This window comes from Chiloscyllium plagiosum, unplaced genomic scaffold, assembly GCF_037043375.1.
Source record: "Chiloscyllium plagiosum isolate Xiang-an unplaced genomic scaffold, Cpla_swu_hap1 HiC_scaffold_1, whole genome shotgun sequence".
NCBI lineage: Eukaryota > Metazoa > Chordata > Chondrichthyes > Orectolobiformes > Hemiscylliidae > Chiloscyllium > Chiloscyllium plagiosum.
Window position 1 is genome coordinate 130,225,505 of NW_028270139.1, and position 20,620 is coordinate 130,246,124.

Genomic DNA, 20,620 nt, shown 5'->3' on the forward strand with positions numbered 1-20,620 from the left:
TTATTAACTGGTTTCATTTTCTAATGAAACAACAAACTTGAGTACAAATTCATTTTTCCTTCTTAGAAATTTATTCACAATCAATCAGGATGAAATAATTTCTCTCTCATGCTTTCAACTACTGAACTGATTTTATAATCTAACTTCCTTCACTTGTAGTCATGTTAACTCAAGTTATGGACTACTTTGATTATGAATTCTTTCAGAACTTCCAACATACAGTTTTGAGGTGTTACACTGGTATTTTTGGTTGCCTCTCAAACTATTTTTTTTGGAGATTGTTAAACATTTTAAATATCCAGGATAACAAATGGATCACCGGCTTTGAGGTTATTTTTGCATAAGATATCATTAACTTACTTTGAAAGAAATATGGTGGTACATAATTGGCATTTAAATGCATTGACTTTCAGCTTTGAATGTAAGAACGTAGGAAATAAGAGTAGACTACTGACCCCCTCAAATCTGTGTTATCATACCATAAGATCATGGCTATCTGACCCAAGCCTCAAATTTTCTTTCATGTCAGCTTATCATAGCACCTCTTTAAATGCTTTTAGCAATGTAGCCTCCATTCCTCTCTGGTGTAGAAAATCCCAGGCAGTGACAACCCTCAGGGAGAAGAAATTATTTAGTATGTTTTAAATCCACATTCCCTTATTCTGCAAAAATGTCCCTCTACTCAGAAGACCACGAGACCTAGAAGCTGAAATGTGTCATTCGGCTATGGAGTCTGCTCCACCATTTGACCACAGCCAACATATTTCTCAACTCCATTTCTCCTGCCTTCTTCCAGTGACTCTTGATCCTCATACCAGTCAAGAACCTATTTCTGTCTTAAATATACTCAATGAATTGGCCTCTCTAGCTTTCTGCAACAATGAGTTCCACAGATTCATCACCATCTGACTAAAGAAATTCCTCTCCACCTCAACTCTAACGGGTCATCCCTTCGCTCTGAGGCTGAGTCCTCAGGTCCTAGTCTCTCCTACTAGTGGAGACAAGCCCTTCACCGCCAGTATCATTCTTGTAAATCCCCTGTGGACCCCTTTGAACACCAGCAGATCCTTCGACATGGGGTCCAAAACCATTTACAGTATTTCAAAAACGAAGTGACCAACATCTTATACCTCAGCAGTACTTTTCTGCTCTTGTATTCTAATGCTCCTAAAATGAATGCTAAAATTGCATTTGCCTTCCTAACTGAACTTACATGCTAATCTTAAGTAGTAAGTGTAACATAATGGCTCAGTGGTCAGCACTGCTGCACAGAGCCAGGGACCCAGGTTCAATTCCAGCCACGAGTGACTGACTGGACTTTGCATATTCTACTGTCTACGTGGGTTTCCTCTGGGTGCTCAGTTTTCCTCTTATAGGCCTCACCTTCACATCCAAAGATGTGCAGGTTAGGCCAATTGGCCATGCTAAATTGCCCAATAGTGTCTAGGGATGCTCAGATTAGGTGGATTAGCCATGGTGATTCAGGGATTATAGAAATAGGGTGAGAGAGATGCTCTTCAGAGGTCAGTGTGGACTCACTGGATCAAATGACCTTTCTGCACTTGGGAATCCTAGTTCAGGATTAGAATCTTGGAATTCCGAAGTTCCTTTAGGCTTCAAAAATCTGAAACCATTACCCATTTAGAAAATGGTCTACGGTTCTATTCTTACTACCAAAAAGTGCATAACCTCACACGTTCCTAACTTCTTTGCCCAGTCTCATAGCCTGTCCAAGCCCTAACACAGTCTCCCCACTTCCTCAACACTACCTCCACCTATCTTTAGGCATCTTCAGTATGACAATAGTATGACAGTTCCAATGCCAATCATTAATGTATAATGTGATTAGTTGTGATCCCAACACTGACTCTGCGGAACTCCACTAGTCACTGGCTATCATCCTGAAAATATATATATATCTATCTCCCTACTCTATCTTCTGCTGGTCAGCCAATCCTCTACCAATGACCAAAGTCAGGCTAACCGACCTGTAGTTTACATCTTCTGCCTCCCTCCCTTCTGAAACAGGGTGTTGCATTATGATTTCCACAACATCATAGTTGCCAATTTCGATCTACATTGAGCTAATTTACCTTGTTTCATACACTGCATGCATTTAAGTTCAACACTTTCTGTCCTGCACTGACTGCCTTCTTTCTCATAGCTGCCCCCAAAGTCAGATTCCTGACTTTTTCCATTTTCTGTCCTATTACTTGTCCTAGAAACTTTAATGTCTGCTGAGTTCCCCATCCTTTAACTTTATCCAAAATTTTCTACGCCACTGAATCCACCACCATCACCGATTTAGTTTCAAGCCCTACCCACAGCCCTAGTGATATGAAATGGAGTCCATCCTATCAGAACAGCTTCATCCTTTCCCAGTACGGGTGCCAACATTCCATGAATTTGAATCAGTTTCTCCCACACCAATCTTTAACTACACAGTTATCTCTTGAATCTTGTTGATCCTGTGCAAATTTGCTCGTGGCTGAGGGATTATTCCAAAAATTACTACCTTTTTGGTTCTGCTTTTCAATTTAGCCCCTAGCCACTAAAATTCCCTTTGCAGAACCTTCCTTCTTTTTTCTTGTATCATTGGTACCTACATGGATCACAGCAACTGGATTTTCCCCCTTCTCCTCAAAGTTTCTCTGCAGTGTAGATTGGATACCCTGAGCCTGCGCACCTGACAGGCCACAAAGCCTTCGGGACTCTCAATCCTGGCCAAGAGGGAAGTGTCTATTTCCCTGACTATACTAGCTCAGATTATAACCACATCTCTATTTTCTCTCCCGGTTGAATGGCTCCCTGTACCATGGTAATATGGCCAGTTTACTGATCCTTTCTACAGCCTCCATTCTCATCTACACAGGGAGCAAAAATCTTAAATCTGTTAGACAAGTTCAAGGGCTAAGGTTCTTTCTGGTCTACCTCCTGTATCCCTGTTCCTGCCTTACTTGTCGCCACACCCTCCAGTCCCTGACCACTGATCAAATTTAAGGTAGCTAATATAAGGGGCATGACTGTCCCCTGAAACACAGATTCCAGGTAACACTCTCCCTCCATGGTGTGTTACAACGTTTGAAGCTCAGACTCCACTCATCAACTCGAAGTCAGAGTTCAAGCAACCAGCACTTGCTACAGAGGTGGTTGCTATAAACCACAACAAGATCTACCAGCTCCCACATCACATTGCGGGACAACACATTGTCTGGCCAGGCACCTCTAATTTCATTACTTAGTTTTCAATTTAATTTTTAAAGATTTTGTACTAGCCTTCATGCGAAACGTACAAAATTTGCAATTCAGACTTAATGAAGGAAAACAGGTATGTGCATAGTTGCAGTTCCAGGAGATCTAGATTTTTCAGCCTCTGGAAAGTTAGGAATTCACTTGGATGTCCCAGTTGCATATCTAGTTGCTTGTTCAGGAAGTTTGTCACAGAGGTAAATGTTTTAGCTCTCTTGCTCACCTGATAAAGTAAGCCATATTTGTCAAACATCCATATTTTCTTCTGAGCTTCCTCTTCTGATATTCCAGTTTCTTTCATGGCCAGCACAATCAAATCAGCAATTCCCAGGGCTGCCTGCATAAAACAATAACAGAGCAAAGAGTCACTTGAAATTATTTGTAAAATCATAAGACATTTACAAAACTATTCCTATTTCAAAATTTCATAAATTGCAAAGAACTTCAGTTACCTGGATAAAATTGGAGAAGTTAGCTTGAAGGAGAAAAAGTTCATAGACTTTTAATAGAGGCATTCAAATAATAGAGGAAGTGACGAGGACCAGAGGGGCAGCCGGGAAGGAAAGCAGTGACTATATATAATCAACAAGGCGGCTAAACCCGAGACTTTACAACTGTAGTGTCTCCCACCCGCCCTCCTCCTCTAACCTAGTTAATAAGGTAAGGTTCATTCTAAACTTCCTCTATTGAATAGAAGTTTGTTATTAATTTTATAGCAACTTCAACTAAGCTTTCTACATTAGTACTGAGTGTTCAGGTAAGTGGGGTATGGATGCTAGGGCAGTTGCTTGCTCCTCCTGCAGAATGTGGCAGGTGGGAGACATGGCACACGTCTCCGCTGGCTACATCTGCGGGAAGTGCACCCAACTCCAGCTCCTTGAAAACCGTGTTAGGGAATTGGAGCTGGATGGACTACGAATCATTCGGGAGGCTGAGGGGGTAATTGAGAGGAGTTACCGGGAGTTGGTCACTTCTCAGGCTCAGGACAAGGATAGATGGGTTACAGTTAGGGGGAGGAAAGGGGACAGACTGACAGTGCAGAGATCCCCTGTGGACATTCCCCGCAGCAATAAATATACCGTTTTGGATACTGTGGGGCTGACCTACCAGAGGAAAGCCATAGTAGTCAGTTCTCTGGCACTGAGCCTGACACTGTGGCAAAGAAGGGAAGGGGGCAGAATAGAAAAGTACTCATGGTAGGGGACTCGATAGTTAGGGGAATCGACAGGAGATTTTGTGGTCAGGATTAGGATTCCCGGAAGGTATGTTGCTCCTTGGTGCCAGGGTCCGGGACGTCTCCGATTGGGTGTATAAGGTTCTAAAAGGGGAGGGCGAATAGCCAGAAATCATGTTACATATTGGCACTAATGATAAAGCCAGAAAAAGGATCGAGGATTTAAAAAGTGATTTCAGGGAGTTAGGATGGAAGCTGCAAAGCAGGACGAACAGAGTAGTGTTCTCTAGTTTACTACCGGTGCCACGAGATAGCGAGGCGAGGAACAGGCGCAGCTTAACATGTGGCTGCACAGCTGGTGTCGAAGGGAGGGCTTCAGATATGTAGATAATTGGGATGCCTTCTGGGGAAGGTGGGACCCGTACAAGAAGGACGGGTTGCATCTGAACTGGAAGGGGACCAATGTCCTGGGTGGAGGGTTTGCTCGAGTATTTCAAGAGGGTTTAAACTATTATGGTGGGAGGGTGGGAACCTGAGCTGTATACCGCATCAACCTGAGAGTTGATGCAGATGAGGCAATAGCAAAAGGTAGACCAGCTAGTGGGAAGGATTTTCCTGGGAAGGAACCAAGGGATCAGTTAAAGTGTGTTTGCTTTAACGCAAGGAGTATCAGGAATAAAACTGATGAACTTAGAGCATGGATCAGTACCTGGTGCTATGATGTTGCGGCCATAACAGAGACATGGGTTTCTCAGGGGCAGGAATGGTTGCTGGATGTTCCAGGGTTTAGAGCATTTAAAAAGAATAGGGAGGGGAAAAAAAAAAAAAGAGGAGGGGGTGTAGCACGACTAATCAGAGAGGGTATCACAGCTACAGAAGCTTTCATTGTCGAGGAAGATCTGCCTACCAAGTCAGTATGGGTGGAAATTAGGAACAGCAAGGGAGCAGTCACCTCGTTAGGGGTTTACTACAGGCCCCCCAATAGCAGCAGGGAGATGGAAGAAAGCATAGGTCGGCAGATTTTGGAAAAGTGTGGACGTAGTAGGGTTGTTGTAATGGGGGACTTCAACTGCCTCACATTCTACATAGCTATGGAGAAGGAGAGGATTAGGCAAAATGGGAGGATATTTAATTGGGGAAGAGGAAACTATGATGCGATTAAACAGGAGTTAGGAAGCATGGATTGGGAGCAATTGTTCCATGGTAAAGGCACTATAGACATCTGGAGACTGTTTAAGGAACAGTTGTTGCGAGTGATGAATAAATATGTCCCTCTGAGACAGGCATGAAGGGGTAAGATAAAGGAACCTTGGATGTCGAGAGCGGTGGAGCTTCTCGTCAAAAGAAAGAAGGTAGCTTACATAAGGTGGAGGAAGCTAGGGTCAAGCTCAGCTCTACAGGATTACAGGCAGGCAAGGAAGGAGTTCAAAAATGGTCTGAGGAGAGCCAGGAGGGGGCACAAGAAAGGCTTGGCAGAACGGATTAGGGAGAACACAAAGGCATGTTACACTTATGTGAGGAATAAGAGAATGGTCAAAGAAATAGTAGGGCCGATCAGGGAGAGCATAGGGAACTTGTGTGTGGAGTCTGAGGAGATAGGGGAAGCCCTAAATGAGTTTTTTGCTTCTGTCTTTACAAAGGAAATGAACTTTGTAGTGAATGAAACCTTTGAAGAGCAGGTGTGCATGCTGGAATGGATAGAGATAGAGGAAGCTGATGTGCTGAAAATTTTGTCAAACATTAAGATTCACAAGTCGCCAGGCCCGGACCAGATTTGTCCTCGGCTGCTTTGGGAAATGAGAAATGCAATTGCTTCGCCACTTGCGAAGATCTTTGCATCCTCGCTCTCCACTGGAGTCGTACCTGAGGACTGGAGAGAGGCAAATGTAATTCCTCTCTTCAAGAAAGGAAATAGGGAAATCCCCGGCAATTACAGACCATTAAGTCTCACATCTGTCGTCTGCAAGGTGTTAGAAAGGATTCTGAGGGATAGGATTTATGACCATCTGGAAGAGCATGGCTTGATTAAATGCAGTCAACACGGCTTTGAGGGGCAGGTCATGCCTCACAAATCTTATCGAGTTCTTTGAGGATGTGACTAGAAAAGTTGATGAGGGTCGAGCTGTGGACGTGGTGTATATGGACTTCAGCAAGGCATTTGATAAAGTTCCCCATGGTAGGCTCATTCAGAAGGTCAGGGGGAATGGGATACAGGGGAACTTAGCTGTCTGGATACAGAATTGGCTGGCCAACAGAAGACAGCAAGTGGTAGCAGAAGGAAAATATTCTGCCTGGAAGTCTGTGGTGAGTGGTGTTCCACAGGGCTCTGTCCTTGGGCCTCTACTGTTTGTAATTTTTATTAATGACTTGGATGAGGGGATTGAAGGATGGGTCAGCAAGTTTGCAGATGACACAAAGGTTGGAGGGGTCGTTGACAGTATAGAGGGCTGTTGTAGGCTGCAGCAGGACGTTGACAGGATGCAGAGATGGGCTGAGAGGTGGCAGATGGAGTTCAACCTGGATAAATGACAGGTGATGCATTTTGGAAGGTCGAATTTGTAAGCTGAGTACAGGATTAAGGATAGGATTCTTGGCATTGTGGAGGAACAGAGGGATCTTGGTGTGCAGGTACATAGATCCCTTAAAATGGCCACCCAAGTGGACAGGGTTGTTAAGAAAGCATATGGTGTTTTGGCTTTCATTAACAGGGAGATTGAGTTTAAGAGTCATGACATCTTGTTGCAGCTCTATAAAACTTTGGTTAGACCGCACTTGGAATACTGCGTCTAGTTCTGGTCGCCCTATTATAGGAAAGATGTGGATGCTTTGGAAAGGGTTCAGAGGAGGTTTACCAGGATGCTGCCTGGACTGGAAGGCTTATCTTATGAAGAGAGGTTGACTGAACTCGGACTTTTTTCATTGGAGAAAAGGAGGAGGAGAGGGGACCTAATTGAGATATACAAGATAATGAGAGGCATAGATAGAGTCGATAGCCAGAGACATTTCCCAGGGTAGAAATGGCTAACACGAGGGGTCATAGCTTTAAGCTGGTTGGAGGAAAGTATAGAGGGGATGTCAGAGGTGGGCTCTTTACACAGAGTTGTGAGAGCATGGAATGCATTGCCAGCAGCAGCTGTGGAAGCAAGGTCATTGGGGACATTTAAGAGACTGCAGGACATGCATATGGTCACAGAAATTTGAGGGTGCATACATGAAGATCAATGGTCGGCACAACATCATGGACTGAAGGGCCTGTTCTGTGCTGTACTGTTCTATGTTCTAAAATCATATTGAGTCTGGACAGGATAGATGGAAAGAAACTATCTCTACTCTCAGGAGAATTAAGAATTTTTACTTTTAAACTTAGTAAGTGGCTCATAACTAAAATGCACTGTCTGAAAATGCGGTGTTTGCAGATTTAATACTGGCTTTCAAAGGGAAGTTAACAGGAAACTAATTGCATGGCTACAGGAAAAAATGGGGTGGTGATGGGGCTAGCGGAGTTGATTTTGCAGATACTTGGCACAGATACTTCTGCACTTTAGTGATTCCATGAGAAACCATATATGGAGCAGCACAAACATGATTGCCAAATTAGGAAGAATTCTTTTTTAATTGTCCATCTCCAAAAACTACTTAAATATTTGCTTTGACAGACATTTGAAGAATAAACTAAAAAGTTTGATCAGCAATAAATATATAACATTGTGACAAAGGGACATCAACCTGAAATGTGAAATGATCCTCTCTCCACAGTTGCTGCCAATCCTGCTGAACATTTCTAGCAATTTGTTTTCTATTCAAATTTCTAGCATCCACCCAGAGCATGGAGTGTAAACAAGTTGGATGCCAATAACTGCAAGGCATGTTACCACAGAATTACTTTCCTCCTCAATTGAAGTAGAGTAATCTTTTACAATCAACGGCTGGATATTGTTTAAACACAGAAGTGAAGAGCAGGACATTCAGACAGCAAAGTTCCAGATTGTTATGAACGGTGCATATGCACTCACTGGAAGTTGCTATTGAAATGCACTTTCAAAAGGTGAACTGCAACAATCTAATCAGTATTTCTACTGCAAAATTCAGGCATATATTGTGGACAGGTCTATATCATCATTATTGTTATGATCCTAGCTGATGTTATTACCAGACAAGTCAGAACCCAAACTGAAATTTGGCTGAATAGATCATGTTTTATTTTTAATTAAAAAGATTGTGTTTCACTGAAAGTGGATACAAAATAGAATAAATCAAGCTATCCACACAACACAATGTGAAAGAGTAAGTACAATACTCCATCTACCCCTCTATATTCCTTTACAATTAAAACACAAGACTGAATTCTCTTCCCTATCACATCTATAAGTTTGACTTAACTACTGCTTTCAATTCCTGGTCTCAAGTATTCGATAGCATCTTCCTTGAGTATTGACACAATGGAGCTTAGATTTTCTCAGCTTCAATTAACCTCTTCAGGATTCTAACCAAAAACAATCTGAAACTTTCAAACTAAAACTCAAACTGAAATAACACATTGTTTAATTTTCTGAACTAACTGTTTTCTAGGAAAAGTACAGTTTCATACATCTAATTTTAACTGGGACTTCCACAACTTGAAACCAAAAGCTTTCCAAATGACGGGGGCTTCCCCAAGCAACAAAAACACAAAGCAACCGAAATCTCTTCGGATATTTCCTGTGTTTGATTATAAAACTGTCCCATGCAAAATAATTCCTCGGAAGACTCTGTCTGGTATTTTATATAGATCCAGGAATGCTGACAAACTCACCCTAAAACCATCCTCTCTCTCAACATACCAAAACCCATTTGCCACAAGTTCAAAACCCAAACTGTAAAATTAATGATAATAAGCTATGTATAAATCACGGACTTTGCATGTCATTAGGAATCTTCATATTTATTTTGGCTTATTTTAATTTGACTTAAAACTGCTATTTATATTCACATGAACCTCCTTTACTTTCCTTCACCTTCATTATACCTCTACTGTTTCCATCATATTTATTTGCACTGCCTTAAAGCACATAAATGTTATCCATTCATTGGAATCACATAACATTTTCACCACTTTAAATCTATGAAGGAAATGTTCACATTTTCAGCAGCACCTTCTGTCACCTCAGTCAAATGGTTGAGTGCTCCCATGCAGATGCAGTTATGGGTATTTGGAGTCATACAGATGTACAGCATGGAAACAGATCCTTCAGTCCAACTCGTCCATGCTGACCAGATATCCAACCCTAATCTAGTCCCATTTGCCAGCACTTGGCCCACATCCCTCGAAACCCTTCCTATTCATATACCCATCCAGATGCCTCTTCAATGCTGTAATTGTACTAGCCTCCACCACTTCTTATGGCAGCTCATTCCATGCACTCACCACCCTCGTGTGGAAAAAGTTGCCCCTTAGGTACCTTTTAAATTTATTCCCTTGCACCCTAAACCTATGTCCTCTTGTTCTAGACTCATCCACCCCAGGGCAAAGACCTTGTCTATTTACCCTAACCATGCCCCTCAATTTTGTATGGAAATGTGTTGCTGAAAAGCGCAGCAGGTCAGGCAGCATCTAGGGAACAGGAGAATCGACGTTTCGGGCATTAGCCCTTCTTCAGGATTCCTGAAGAAGGGCTAATGCCCGAAACGTCGATTCTCCTGTTCCCTAGATGCTGCCTGACCTGCTGCGCTTTTCCAGCAACACATTTCCATCTCTGATCTCCAGCATCTGCAGACCTCACTTTCCCCTCAATTTTGTAAACCTCTAAAGGTGATGCTCTAGGGAAAACAACCCTCTCCCTATAGCTCAAACCCTCCAACCCTGGCAACATCCTTGTAAATCTTTTCTGAACCCTTTCAAGTTTCACAACATCCTAGATCAGAATCGCGCACAATATTCCAATATTTAGATAGGTAGTATCACATTTGTATTTACGGAAGCTTTTTGTGTATACATTGGATATTGCTCATGGTATGTTGCAAGTCATAGGTCAAAATAAGATTTTCTTCAGGATTCAAGATTTTCTTGAAGGCTACTCTCTAGTTTTCAGAGGCTTCTTTTTTGTTCTCCCCAACTCCTTTATTAGTTGTTGCAGATACGAAAGGAACAGTACCTTTTGTATTTCTGTTGACACACAGGGTAACTGGGTTCTCACAGAAGCAAAATTAGAAAGATTCAACAATAATGATCAATCCTCCATTAAAACTAAAGACAACACAAGGCAAGTATTAATTCTAAAGTGCCAACATATTTTAATTGATGAGATAACAGGCTCAAATTTGTTTTCAAAATAACTGACATGTCTACCTTAAAAAAGTCTAAACAATCTTCTGTACACTGGTGAGGTCACAGCTACTGTGTATCTACTGGATTGCGACAGGCTTACAGAGTTTGGTCTTTGCAGCCTCTTTGTCTCCTCACTGTCCCTATTTAGCCTACTTCATACAAACAGGATTAGGCCATTTGGCCCTTCAAACCTGCTTCACTTCCATGCTGTACATCTCTATGACTCTGTAACCTTTCAAGAAGTTCCTGCTTTCTCCCGTTATAGAGTCATAGAGATGTACAGCATGGAAACAGACCCTGTGGTCCAACCCACCCATACCGACCAGATATCCCAACCCAACCTCGTCCCACCTGCCAGTACCCGGCCCATATCCCTCCAAACCCTTCCTATTCATATATCCACCCAAATGCCTCTTAAATGTTGCAATTGTACCAGCCTCCACCACTTCCTCTGGCAGCTCATTCCATACACGTACCACCCTCTGTATGAAAACGTTGCCCTGTAGGTCTCTTTTATATCTTTCCCCTCACACCCTAAATTATGTTTGATCTCGAACATAGAAAAGTACAGCACAGAACAGGCCCTTTGGCCCACAATGTTGAGCTGAGATTTAATCCTAATGTAAAATATAGTAACTTAACCTACGCACTCTTCAACTCACTGCTATCCATGTGCTCTTTTTCTTTCAGTGCTATATCTAACTTCTTCTTGAAAAAATTATGTTTCAGCATCAAACACTTTGTGACAGAGAATTCCACCGCTCTCTGGTTGAAGAAATTTCTCCTCATTTCAGTCCTAAATGGCCTACCTTGTATCCTTTGACTGTGACCTCTGGATCCAGACTTCCCAGTCATCAGGAACATCCTTCCTCCATTTGCCTTGTCCAGTCCTTTAGACTTTTACAGATTTCTGCGATTCCCACTTCTTCTAAACTCCAGACTTAACCAGTTCATTTCTCTTCACAGGCCAGTCCTGCTGCCACAGGAATCATTCTGGTTAACTTCTGTTGCACTCGCTCCATAGACAGAGCATCTGTCCTCAGGTAAGACGACCAAAACAGCACACAATGTTTCAGGTGTGATCTCAAAGAGCTGTACAATTGCTCCTCTCGATCTGAAGGCCAACTTTGCTTTCATCACCACCCATTCTATCTACATATTCACTTTCAGCAGCTGGTATACAAGGACACCCCGATCATGTGCACCTCCACCTTCCCTGATCGATCACCATTCCGATAATGTCTTGCTGTTTTTGCTACCAAAGTGGATAACCTCACATTTACATCCATTATATGTCAGCTACCATGCATTTGCTATCTCACTCAGCTTATCTAAATCACACTGAAGCATCTCTGCATCCTCCTTTCAGTTCACCCTTGCATCCAGCTTTGTCTCATCTGCAAACCTGAAGGTATTACATTTAGTTCCCTCATCAAAAGCACAAACACATCTTATGAAAAGCAATCAGTGTTAGGATCTCAGCTAAAGTACTCCACTGGACACTGGCTGCTACTTGGAAAAAATACTTCTTTATTCTTACTCTTCCTTCCCTGTTTGGAGACTGCTTCTCTATCCATGTCTGTAAGTTACACTCAACCCTGTGCTTTAATTTTACATGCTAGTCTCTTAAGTGGGACTTTTATAAGAAAACCTTCTGAAAGTCCAAGTAAACCACATTCAATGTATGCCCCTTATTAACTCTACTAGCTTCATTCTCAAAATTCCAGAAGATTTGTCAAGCATGATTTTCCTTCCATAAATCCATGCTAACTTCTGATTCTGTCACTGTTTTCTGAGTGTTCTGCTATTAACTCTTTTATATCGGACTCTAGCATTTGCCCACTATCAATGTCAGGCGAATGAGCCTATAATTTATCCTTTTCTCTCAACTTCCACATCTACAAGACACGGACAGTAGATGAACAGGAACAGTATCATCTACAAATTTCCCTCCGTCACACAGCGTTCAGTGTGGATAGCACAATTAATGAGCTGGTCACAGCATCAGCAAGGGTTACACAGGCAAAAAAGGAAGACAAGCAAGCATGCATAGGTAGTGCAGAAGTTGTTGGTGGTCATTCCCCTCTGAAACAGATATATTGTTTTGGATAAGGTTATTTTTCAGGGGTGGGGTGGACCAGGCCTCTCAGAGGAAAGCAAGAATAGCCAAGCTGGTGGCACCATGGTTGGCTATGCTGCAGGGGAGGAAAAAGACAGCGACCTTTAGTGAAAGGGGACTCAATTGTAAGAAGAACTGAGTGGTGATTCTGTGGCAGCAAAATGAGGACAAATCAGATGAATGCGTGACTGGAGAAATGGTGTACCATGCAGCGATTTAGATCCTTAAGAAATTGAGACTGTTTCTGGGAAGTGTAGGATCTGTACAAGCCTGGGCAGAGCTGGGACAAATATCCTCATGGAGGCTTTTGCCAGTTTCGTTGGTGACGCTTTAATTAGAATGACAGGGAACCAAAGTGTAGCTTAGATGGGTCAGACTCTGATCAGGAAATGGGAGGTAGGGCATTAGTTAATGTAGTCAGCAACTTGGAAAGAAAACAAATGAGGATTAAAAATGCATCCAGCAAAGTAAATAGATGGGGTTGATTTGTTTATACTTTAGTGAATGTAGTATTACAAATAACGCAAATGAACTTAGTTATAATGGAAATCTGGCTAAAGGATAGGCAAAATTAGCAGCTCAATATCCCCGGATGTAGAGTTTTCAGGCAGGATAGAGTGAGTAACAAAAAAAAAGAGGGGACGTACCACTATTGGTTAAAGAATCAATTATAATTGAGAGAAGGAATGGTATACTAAACAGATTAACAAATGAGGCTTTATGGATTGAGCTTAAGAATATAGTATAGACCCACAAATAGTGAAAGGGAGATAGAAGAACATATATGCAGAAAAATGTCTGCCTGTAGGAATAAGAGGACAATAACAGTACGAAACTAACTATCCCAATATTATCTGAGCTCCAAATAACATAAATGGGTATTGAGGGTGAAGAATTCATGTATGTGTGTGCAGGAACGTTTTTTAAAACAATACATGATAAGCCCAAAGATAGGAAATGCAATTCTGGACTTGGTTTTTGGAAAAAAAGATGGGCAAGTGGATGAAGTGAGTGTGGGCAATCACATCAGGGAAAGTGACCACAATTCAATTAGATTTTGTTTTTATTATGGAAAAGGAGAGAGATAAATCAAGAGTAAAGCTTTAAACTGGGAGGAAGGCAAATTTTATAAAACTGAGAAATGATTTGGCAGAGATGGATTGAACAGGGCTGGTAAAGGATAAATCAGTGGTAGACCAATAGGGGACACTAAAAATGGAGATCTTTAGGCCATGAAGCAGATATGAATAAAAATAAGAATAGTACTGCCAAATTTGGACCACCATGTTATCTAGAAAATTACAGGGGAAGATTAAACAGAAAAAGACAGCTCACGATACAGGTTGTTTTGCTATAATGCAACAGTTGCATTCTTCTGCAAACCCATGCTATAGAAAATCACACTATGGAAAACCATAATGGATAATCGCACTGTAGAAGTCTGCTACACCTGTTCAGCAGAAAGTTTGTGTTATTCAAACATCGTCCACAATTCATCAATCGCATTAAAGCCAATTCGCATTCATGAAACGCGAGTTATATCAGAGCAACTTATACTTACAAAAAACTCTACAATCCAAGGCTATTTGCAAAGTACAGAAATCAAATTTAAAAAAAAAAGGAAATCAAAAAGAGGGCATGAAAAAATATTAGCAAGACAAAGAAAGACCCAAAGATATTTTACCAGCACATAAAAAGCAAAATGATAGTTAAGGAAAAAGTGGGATCTATCAGAGATGAAGAAGGAAACTTGTGTGAAGATGCAGAGGAGATGGGAAGAATTTTAAATGATTTTTTAAAATCTCTATTCACAAAGGAAAGGGATGATGTGGAAATAATAATCCAAAAGGTGCAGACTGAAATATTGGACAAAATAATCATAACAAGAGAGGAAATGTTTGTGGATTGGAGTCTTGAACGTCAACAGGACAAGATAGATATTGGAGGAGGTCAGGTAGGAAATAGCCAGTGATCTGAGGGCTCTTTTCCAATCTTTAATAGGCACAGGTGGTGTCTCCGAAGACTGCAAATGTGGCTCCGTTGTATCAGGGTAACGAAGGAAATGCCAAACAATGCCAGTTAGTCTCACTTTGATAGTGGGCAAATAGTTAGTATTAATCCTGAGAGATTGGATAAACTATCACTTAGAAAGGTGTGGACTAGACAGGGATAGTCTGCATGGCTTTGTAAAGGGAAGGTCAAAGCCTTACAATTTTGATTGAATAGTTTGAGTACGTGATAAAGGGAATCAATGTTGTAGTGGATGTTATCTACATGGATTTTAGTAAGGCATTTGACAAGGTCCCACCATGGCAGACTGACCAAAAAAGTAAAAGCTCAAGATACAAGGTAACATCTCAAAAATTTGCTTAGTAACAGGAAACAAACGGTAATGATCAACGATTGCCCTTGTGAATGAAAAGCTGTTTCAGTGATGTTCCACAGGATTTGGTGCAGTTTATATTGTGCATTGACAATTTGAACATTGGGAGAGTAATTGGGAAATTTGTGGACAACTAAGTATTAAAATGATATGAATTGGAGTGGGCAGGGCAGTGGTAGATGGAGTTCAACTCTTATAAGGGTAAGGTAATGCATTTAGGGAGGACAAACAATAAAGGAGATGCATAATGGAAATATAGCAAGAGGGATAGATGAAATGAAAGATCTTGGCATGGGAGGCGGCACCTTGGCTCAGTGGTTCGTACTGCTGCCTCACAGAGCCAAGGACCCGGATTTGATTCTGCCTCAGGCGACTGTCTGTCTGTGTGGAGTTTTCACATTCTCCCTGTGTCTGTGTGGGTTTCCTCTGGGTGCTCCAGCTTTCTCCCACAGTCCAAAGATGTACAGGTTAGGTGAATTGGCCATGCTAAATTGCCCACTGTTAGGTGCATTAGTTCAGGATAAACATAGGGTAGGGAAATGGGTCTGGGTGGGTTACTCTTCGGAGGGTGGGTGTGGACTTGGGCCAAATGGCCTGTTTCTATCATGTACGAAATCTAGTCTAATCTAAAAAGTGCACAGGTCCCGAAAAGGTACCCGTATAGGTATAAGCTTATAAAACAGGCACATGGAATGGTCTCCTTCATTGGCAGAGGTATAGAATACAAAAGTAGGGATATAATGATGAAACAGTGTACACAACACTGGTGAGGCCACAAATGGAGTATTGTAACCACTTATGGTAATCATATTACAGGAAGGACATAAGTTATCTGGAGAGAGTGCAGAGAAGATTAACTAGAATTAACTAGGGCCGGAGAGCTATAATTAAGAGGAGAGATTGAAACGATTGGGGTTGGTTTTCTTGGAACAAAGGAGGCTGAGCAGTGACATGATTGAGATAAAATGGAGAGAGGTAGAGAGTAGACAGGAGGAACCTGCCTTCCTTGGCAAATAATTCAAAAACCAGCAGTCATATTTTCAAGCCGAGTGGCAGAAGCACTACAGACGACATTAGGAAACATTGTTTGACAGAGAGTGGTGGGTGTCTGGAATTTGCAGTCTGAGTTGGTGATGGAGGCAGAGACCCTAAACGCTTAAGGAGTACCTGGATCTGCAACTCAAGTGCTCTAAGTTGCAGGGCCATGGGATTTGAAAGAGCCTCTGGGTGTCTTTGGGTCAGCATGGACAACATGGACTGAATGGCCCTTTTCTGTGCTGTTTTGTTTCTGTGCCTCTTAATTAGAGCCAAAGGGTTGTTATGGACCAGGCCAGACCCCCTCAAAACATTTCAAGAAAGTAGTCCAAACCCTAACTTTGCTAGTTGTTTTAACCAGATGTAAAGCAAATATTCAAAGAGAGATGCTGCAGGTCAAAGCACTTCGTTTTAGACAGAACAGAATTTATTTACATGATTACCGAATGAAACACAAACAAAAAGAGAACAGAATATAGAATAACGTAACCTATCTGAAAACCCAACAGATTATCCCAACTTAATGATGATGTTCCAAATACTTGCAACAATCCCAACAAACACCCCTTGGCATAACAGCTAAAATCAAACAAACAGTCTTACAGGAGAGAAGTCAAAGAGAGAGCACTAGCATGTATCTGCTTCTTTGGGTCCAGCAGCATCAAAAACTGCCTGACTGTCTATTTCTTGAAACAGACTGGTAAAAACCAAATCAAACCAGAGAATAACTGAGCGAGGAGAACTGGCCACTCCCCTTTCATTGTACAAGTGTTTTTAAAACACTTGAGAGGCAGTATCTGTTAGCTATAATCAAACTGCCACTAAATTTCATCCAAGCCAAGACTTTTCAGAGTCTGTGTCTTTTACGACCTCTCTGAAAAAAAAGGACAATATAACCTTGTTAAAGGAGCAGCAGCATCGTCACAGGGTGATGATAGAGGGCTGTTTTTGTAATTGGAAGCCTATGACCATTGGTGTACCACAGGGATCGGTGTGGAATGCTTGTTTATTGTTACATTCACATCCAAGTCATTAATTTACGCAAGAGGTTTAATAAGTAAGTTTGCAGATGAAGCAAAAATTGTGAATGTTGTTGGTAGTGAGGAGGATGGACTCAAGTTTCAGTCTGGCAAACTTTATTTTTTAAGATTAGATTACTTAGAGTGGAAACAGGCCCTTTGGCCCAACAAGTCCACACCGACCCTCCGAAGAGTAACCCACCCAGACCCATTTCCTCTGACTAGTGCATCTAACACTGGACAATCTAATATGGCCAATTCACTTGATCTGCACATTTTTGGACTATGGGAGGAAACCGGAGAACCCAGAGCAAACCCATACAGACACAATGAGAATGTGAAAACTCCACACAGACAGACAGTCACCCAAGGCTGGAATCGAAACTGGGACTCTGGTGCTGTGAGGCAGTCTTTTTAACCACCCTGTGTACATGTGACACAAACTTCTAAGATTTAAGTACCTGCAGCCCGAGGTGCCTCTGTTCTATAAACTACCGAAGGCCCTACCATGAATTGTAAAATGCAATTTTACAATTGTAATACCAAAATGTAATACCTCTCATTTATCCAGATTGAACTCCATCTCTCACTTTTCAGCCCATTGACCTATTTGATCAAGATCCCTTTGTAATCTTAGAAAACCTTCCTCATGGTCCACTATACCAAAACTTTTGGTGCCATCTGCAAACTTACTAACAATGCCTTCTATATTCTCACTTATGATAAACAAAAAGAGGACCTACAAGCAATCCCCGTGGAACACCGCTGGTCACAGGCCTCCACTCTGAAAAGCAAGCCTCCACTATTACACTGTCTCCTGCCATTAAGTCAATTATGTATCCATGCGGAACCTTGTCAAAGGCTTTACTAAAGTTCAAATAAACAACGTCTACTGCACTGCCATCACCAATCTTTTTGGTAATTTCCTCAAAAAAATTCGAGAGACAGACATTTCGTTGCACAAAACCATGCTAACTATTCCTTTTGAGGATGTAACTCTGAAGATGGACAAGGGAGATCCAGTGGATGTAGTGTACCTGGACTTTCAGAAAGCCTTTAAGAAAGTCCCACATAGGTTAGTGAGCAAAATTAGGGCGCATGGTATTGAAGGCAAAGTACTGACTTGGATTGAAAATTGCTTGGCTGACAGGAAACAGTAGTGATAAACAGCTCCCTTTCAGAATGGCAGGCAGTGACCAGTGGGGTACCGTAGGGATCAGTGCTGGGACCGCAGCTTTTTACAATATATATTAATGATATAGGAGATGGTATTAATAGCAACATTAGCAAATTTGCTGATGATACAAAGCTGGGTGGCAGGGTGAAATGTGATGAGGATGTTAGGAGATTACAGGGTGACCTGGACAGGTTAGGTGAGTGGACAGGTGCATGGCAGATGCAGTTTAATGTGGATAAATGTATGGTTATCCACTTTGGTGGCAAGAACGGGAAGACAGATTACTACCTAAATGGAGCTGAAAATGTGTTGCTGGAACAGCGCAGCAGGTCAGGCAGCATCCAGGGAACAGGAGAATCGACATTTCGGGCATAAGCCCTTCTTCAGACTACCTAAATGGAGTCAAGTTAAGTCAAGGGGCAGTACAAAGAGATCTGGGTGTTCTTGTATACCAGTCAATGAAGGCAAGCATGCAGGTACAGCAGGTAGTGAAGAAAGCTAATAGCATGCTGGCCTTCATAACAAGAGGGATTGAGTATAGAAGCAAAGAGGTTCTTCTGCAGCTGTACAGGGCCCTGGTGAAACCGCACCTGGAATAGTGTGCGCAGTTCTGGTCTCCAAATTTGAGGAAAGACATTCTGGCTATTGAGGGAGTGCAGCTAGGTTCACGAGGTCAATTCCTGGAATGGCAGGACTATCTTATGTTGAAAGATTGGAGCGACTGGGCTTGTATACCCTTGAGTTTAGAAGACTGAGAGGGGATCTGATTGAGACGTAAAAGATTATTAAAGGATTGGACACTCTGGAGGCAGGAAACATGTTTCCGCTGATGGGAGAGTCCCGAACCAGAGGACACAGCTTAAAAATAAGGGGTAGGCCATTTAGGACAGAGATGAGGAGAAACGTCTTCATCCAGAGTGTGCTGGGTGTGTGGAATGCTCTGCCCCAGAAGGCAGTGGAGGCCCAGTCTCTGGATTAGTTTAAGAAAGAGTTGGATAGAGCTCTCAAGGAAAGTGGAATCAAGGGTGATGGAGATAAGGCAGGAACAGGATACTGATTGAGGATGATCAGCCATGATCATAATGAACGGTGGTGCAGGCTCAAAGGGCAGAATGGCCTACTCCTGCACCTATTGTCTATTATCAATGTTTGCCTGTCTAAGTGTCCACAATTCCTATCTTTTATAATCAACTCCAACAATTTACGCACAACTAAAGTCAGACTCACAGGTCTATAGTTCCTTGATTTCTGCTTACAACCTTTCTTAAACAAAGATACAATCCTCCAGGCATCAGGCACCTCACCTGTAGTTACTGATAAGGCAAATTTCTGTAAGGGGTCTCACAATTTCCTTACTTCCCACAATGTTAGATTAGATTCCCTACAATGTGGAAACAGGCCCTTCGGCCCAACCAGTCCATACAGACCCTCTGAAGAGTAACCCACCCAGACGCATCTCCCTCTGACTAATGCATCTAACACTACGGGCAATTTAGCATGGCCAATTCACCTGACCTGCACATCTTGGGATTGTGGGAGGAAACTGAAGCACCCGGAGGAAACACACGAAGACACGGGGAGAATGTGCAAACTCCACACAGACAGTCGTCCAAGGCTGGAATCGAACCTGGGACCCTGCTGCTGTGAGGCAGCAGTGCTAACCACTGAGCCACCGTGCCACCCATTCTGGAATACATTAGAATTATAGAGATGTACAGCATGGAAACAGACCGTTCAGTCCAACTTGTCCATGCTGACCAGATATCCCAAACCAATCTAGTCCCACCTGCCAGCACCTGGCCCAAATCCCTCCAAACCCTTCCTATTCATATATCCACCCAGATGCCTTTTAAATGTTGCAATTGTACTAGCCTCCACCAGAAATTTATCCACCGTTATATTCTTTACAACCTCCTGAACTGCCTCTTCTGTAATGTGAACTGTTTTTAAAACATCAGAAGTTCATTTCTCTACATTCTCTAGACTCCATTTTTTTCACCACAGTAAAAACTAACATGAAATGTTCATTCAGTATCTCTCCCATCTCCTGGTGTTCAACACAAGGATGACCCACTTGATCTTTAAAAGGCCTTATCCTCTTTCTCTGGTTACCCTTTTGCTCTTAATGTATTTGTAGAGTCTCTTTGGATTAACCATAAC

At 42.1% G+C, this 20,620-nt stretch overlaps 1 protein-coding gene across 3 annotated transcripts in view; it reads right to left on the reverse strand.

Moving 5' to 3' along the window:
• Positions 1 to 20,620, reverse strand: part of me2 (malic enzyme 2, NAD(+)-dependent, mitochondrial) — a 104,601-nt gene that overhangs the window by 28,811 nt on the left and 55,170 nt on the right. For all 3 annotated transcript variants that reach the window (XM_087990664.1, XM_043720243.2, XM_043720331.2), the window contains one exon: positions 3,473 to 3,586. In XM_087990664.1, the coding sequence (XP_087846790.1) occupies positions 3,473 to 3,586 (114 nt within the window). The remainder of the gene's footprint in view (positions 1 to 3,472; positions 3,587 to 20,620) is intronic.